At 50.4% G+C, this 4,823-nt stretch overlaps 1 protein-coding gene across 1 annotated transcript in view; it reads left to right on the forward strand.

Moving 5' to 3' along the window:
• Positions 1 to 230: 230 nt before the first annotated feature.
• pcdh7a (protocadherin 7a) overlaps positions 231 to 4,823 on the forward strand; it is a 12,360-nt gene continuing 7,767 nt past the window's right edge. The window contains exon 1 of the mRNA XM_083533102.1: positions 231 to 3,688. Coding sequence (XP_083389228.1) covers positions 1,184 to 3,688 — 2,505 coding nt within the window. The 5' untranslated portion in view covers positions 231 to 1,183. The remainder of the gene's footprint in view (positions 3,689 to 4,823) is intronic.

Genomic DNA, 4,823 nt, shown 5'->3' on the forward strand with positions numbered 1-4,823 from the left:
ACACGCACACACACAAACACACACAAACTGCCTGTCCGGTTTCCTGCCTTCCCTTTCGCTGATCAAGTTACGTAGTGTGTGTGTGTGTGTGTGTGTGTGTGTGTGTGTGTGTGTGTGTGTGTGTGTGTGTGTTTTGCAGCATCATTTGAGAGAGAGTCTCTCTCGCGCGTGCAGTGCGGTAGAATGTGCAGGTGATGGGAGGAGGATGAGGATGATGAAGAGGAGGGAGGTGCGTGGACCGTGCACGCGAGTTAGACTTTCAAGGGGCAAAAGACGCATAGAGCACGCGGAACAGTTCCCGCAACACAGTTCCTCACGCGCGAGATCTCAGCAACTGGACTGCGATTAGTTCCTTCCTCTTTATTTATTATTCTTTTTTAATTCTTTAATCCCCTCTTTTTAATCTTGTCCGGTTTAGAGCTCGGGTTTCTCCTCGTCATTTCTCCTGCACGAGGTTCATCAGGACTCCATCAGCGCTCCTCAACTTTTCTTTATTGAAGCGGTGGATTGCGGAGAGACTGCGCGCGGCGGCACGCGGCTGGAGACAGACTGAGGAGAGGAGGACGACCCTGGAAGGACTTCGGGGGACAGAGAGTGAGAAAAGAAGGATAATAAAACCACATCATAAAACAGGAGACTGGTTTCCTTCCCGAGCGCGCATAACAAAGCCACTGTCGTCGCGTGCATGCTGAAGAAAAGGAGGAGAGAACGATAGATAGATATAGATAGATAGAGGGAGGGAGGGAGGGAGGGAGAGAAGCGTCCCGAGTTGAAGTCACGGATCTCTCTCTCTCTCTCTCTCTCTCTCTCTCTCTCTTTTGTGTTCTACTGCATTGCAGTTTAAACCCGGTGCAAAGCGAAAGAGAGCCGCTCGCGCGCCGTGCGGCATCTAAATGAACCGGAAAAGGAGAGAAAAACCCGGTACCGAGTGGATCCTCTCCTTACTGCACACATGGATCTTCGCTGAAGAAGAAAAATAGGACGTGTTTTTGTTTTAAATGCGGGCATCACGCACGTGCAGACGTGACTGGAGCAACTAAGGAAGTGCAAAATCATCTAAAAAATACTAAGAGAGACACAAAGAGAAGAAAACCCGCAAGCAGAGACTATAAAAATCATTGCTGGATCTGGAGCACGAGGAGGCTGCAGAGAGAAAAGAAGAAAAGAGAGAAAGAAAGAGGGAATGAGTGAGAGAGCCATGGGGAGCGCGAGCGTTGGCGCAGTGAACACGCCGCTCGGCTGCTACCTCGTGCTCGCGCTGCAGCTGCTGACTCAGGTGGATGGGGCGCTGCGCTACCGGGTCGCTGAGGAAGGACCGGCGGACGTGCGCATCGGCAACGTGGCTCTCGACCTCGGGCTCGCCACGTCCGGCGTTGGGACCGGAGACGTGACCTTTGCGCTGGAGTCCGGGGCTGAGTACTTCAAGATCGACAACGTGACGGGCGAGTTGACCACCAGCACCCGGCGCATCGACCGCGAAAAGTTACCACAGTGTGCCATGATCTTTGACGAGAACGAGTGTTTCTTGGACTTTGAAGTTTCCGTGATTGGGCCGCTCCAAAGCTGGGTGGACCTTTTCGAAGGCCGCGTCGTGGTCACCGACATCAATGACAACACCCCATCGTTTCCGTCTCCTATGCTAACTCTGTCAGTTGAGGAGAACAGACCAATTGGAACGCTTTACCTTCTCCCCACGGCTACGGACCGTGACTTCGGGCGCAACGGGATCGACCGCTACGAGCTCGTGCACCAGGACGCTGTATCTGGGTCACGCCGACCCAATCCCAGCATGGCCACAGGAACCGAAAGGAACGGAAATGGTGAGAGAAGGCGTATCCAGGAGGCTGGGCCTACTTTAAATGGGCGGAGCAACAGCGTCTTTGAGTTGCAGGTTGCTGATACACCTGATGGACAGAAACAGCCGCAGTTGATTGTTAAAGGCCCGTTGGATCGAGAGGCACGGGATTCCTATGAGTTGATTCTCAGAGTTCGAGATGGCGGAAATCCGGCACGTTCTTCTCAAGCGCTGCTTCGCATCTCCATCACTGACGTCAATGACAACAATCCACGCTTTGAAAGGGCTGTTTATGAAGCTGAAATGGCTGAAAACACACCTCCAGGAACCCCTGTGTTGCAGGTCCGAGCTTCAGATCGTGACGTCGGAGTAAACGGACAGGTGGAATACGTCTTTGGTGCTGCAACAGAATCGGTACGCCGGCTACTCCGCCTCGACGAGGCCTCAGGTTGGCTTAGTGTTTTACATCGTATCGACAGGGAGGAAGTTTCCCAACTGCGCTTCATAGTAACTGCGAAGGATCGCGGCCAGCCACCTCGAACGGACCGCGCCACAGTCATACTCAATGTACGAGACGAAAACGACAATGTTCCTGTCATAGATATTCGCAAAATTGGCCGCATCATCGTACGGGACGGAGCTGCTATGGTGCCTGAGAATGTTCTAGTTGACACTCCTGTAGCGTTAGTCCAAGTTTCGGATCGTGATCAAGGTGAAAACGGTGCTGTGACATGCACAGTGGTTGGAGATGTACCGTTTACACTGAAACCTGCAGGAGAAAACGCACTAGCTCCTCCTCCTGCTGTAGACGACGCCTTCGAACGAAACAAAAAGAAGTTTTTCCTGCACACTTCTGCGCTTTTGGACTATGAAACCACACGGGATTACACAGTCACCATTGTCGCGGTGGATTCTGGAAGCCCGAGTTTATCGGTTAACAGCACTTTGATGGTGCGAGTTGTGGATATAAACGATCACGCTCCGACATTTGCTCAGAATCTGGTTGAAGTTCATTTCGCAGAAAACAACACACCCGGGGAGCGAGTGGTCACTGTGGTAGCGTCCGATGCCGATAGTGGCAAAAATGCAGAAATCGCATATTCCCTGGATCCGTCGGTGAACGGAGCGTTTTACATTGACACCGATAACGGAGATATACGTGCTACCGGCGTGTTGGATCGAGAGCAGCGTGACAGATATGAGTTCCGCGTAATCGCTCGAGACAAGGGCACTCCGTCTTTACAAGGTTCTACAACCGTTGTGGTCCAGATAACGGATAGAAACGACAATGCTCCAAAGTTCGTCCAGGAAGTTTTCATGTTTTATGTGAAGGAAAACCTGCTTTCCAACAGCCCAGTTGGAATGCTGACCGTTACAGATGCTGATGGTGGAGAGAATGCGGAGTTGAGTTTGTTTGTGGAGGAGGAGGATGATGATGACATTGAGGAAAACGAAGCAGGAAGTAAAAGAACGGAAACCTTAACCAAGACGTTCTCTATAGAGAATAACACCGGGACTATCTTTTCCGCGTTGTCGTTCGATCGTGAGCGCCGCAGCACGTACAAGTTCCGTGTTCGGGCCATAGATGGCGGTGATCCGCCTCGATCTGCAACTGCCACAGTCTCTCTGTACGTAACGGACGAAAATGACAACGCTCCATCCGTCATCTCACCTTCTAATGACTCGTACACGCTCCTAACTCCATCCAGCGGCGCTCGGACCGTCGTCAGAACTGTAACAGCCTCGGACAGTGACGCTGGCTCCAACGCAGATCTGCGCTATGCTTTGATTGGTGGAAACCCGTTCCATCTGTTCGAAATCGGTGCGAGCAGCGGCGTAATTACGCTAACAGAACCGCTGGAGAGAAGACACCGAGGGCTCCACCGCCTGGTGGTACGAGTAAACGACAGCGGAGTTCCATCACTGTGTGCTACAGCGCTAGTTCACGTCTTCGTCAATGAGAGTCTCACTAACGCCACCCTGGTGGATGCTCAGGTAAAAACTAAAACACAACCACACACATACAACAAGACCGCTGTAAAGTAGGTGCCAAGACTGTAACGATGCTTTTTGAATTTGCAAGAAAGGGATTTGGCTAATTGGAGGGGAAAAGTTTCTAGACTAGTCCTAAGCACTATTCGGTTGGGATTTGTTTTCCGGACACGCTCAGCAATTAAAAAAGTGTGTCCTACCTAAAAGAGGAAATACAGCGAGCTTCCTAGAGCATCTTCATGAGCAAGATATTCTGGGCATAACGACATCATGATGTAATAATTACCTTTTAGAATCACACAACTCCAAGTGAAAAACTCATCCCGCCTGAACACGGCTTTGATCTGTTACACGCGGGAAGCTTACGGTGATGTAACACACGTATGTGATGTAATATATACACGCAGGAGGACAGAAAAGTGCCCCTTTCCCTCAGTGTGATTGTTAGTCAGGAGGTGCGGTTGTGTTACTCTAGCATGGTTGAATTTTTGCTGTTTTTAGCCTAGAACACACAGTTTTTTGTTAAAATACCAGCGTAGCATCTGTCCACATGTTCATTCCAGAGTGTCAGTGTGATGTCTGTACTCGTCTGAGGGCCTTGTCTAGACGCTTGCTGAGAGGAGAGGTGTGTGTGTGTGTGTGTGTAAGAGAGGGAAGGGAGATGACTGTGGTTTTTAGGGATGTATTGTGGGGGTGGAATATGTGAGTTCAGTGTGATTCATTTGAGATCTGAATGAGGGTCAGTGCAGGTAAGAAAAGGTCAAATAAAGGTCACAGCAACGACCGGAAAGTTCTGCACAACTGAGTTATATAAAAGGAACCAGACGTTAAACCTGAGTTTGGCTGATGTTACTGGAATCAATATGAGACAGTGTGAGATATAATGGAGTGTGGAGGAACCCTGATGGAAGAACGTCTGGGTACATGTGGAACAATGAACGTTTCACAGACAGTAGGAGTGGATGATGAACCCGTGCTGAATCTGAATCAAGTACGGACACATCCACCGGAGTGTGTGTGTGTGTGTGTGTGTGTG

This window comes from Silurus aristotelis, assembly GCF_946808225.1.
Source record: "Silurus aristotelis genome assembly, chromosome: 27".
Lineage (NCBI taxonomy): Eukaryota > Metazoa > Chordata > Actinopteri > Siluriformes > Siluridae > Silurus > Silurus aristotelis.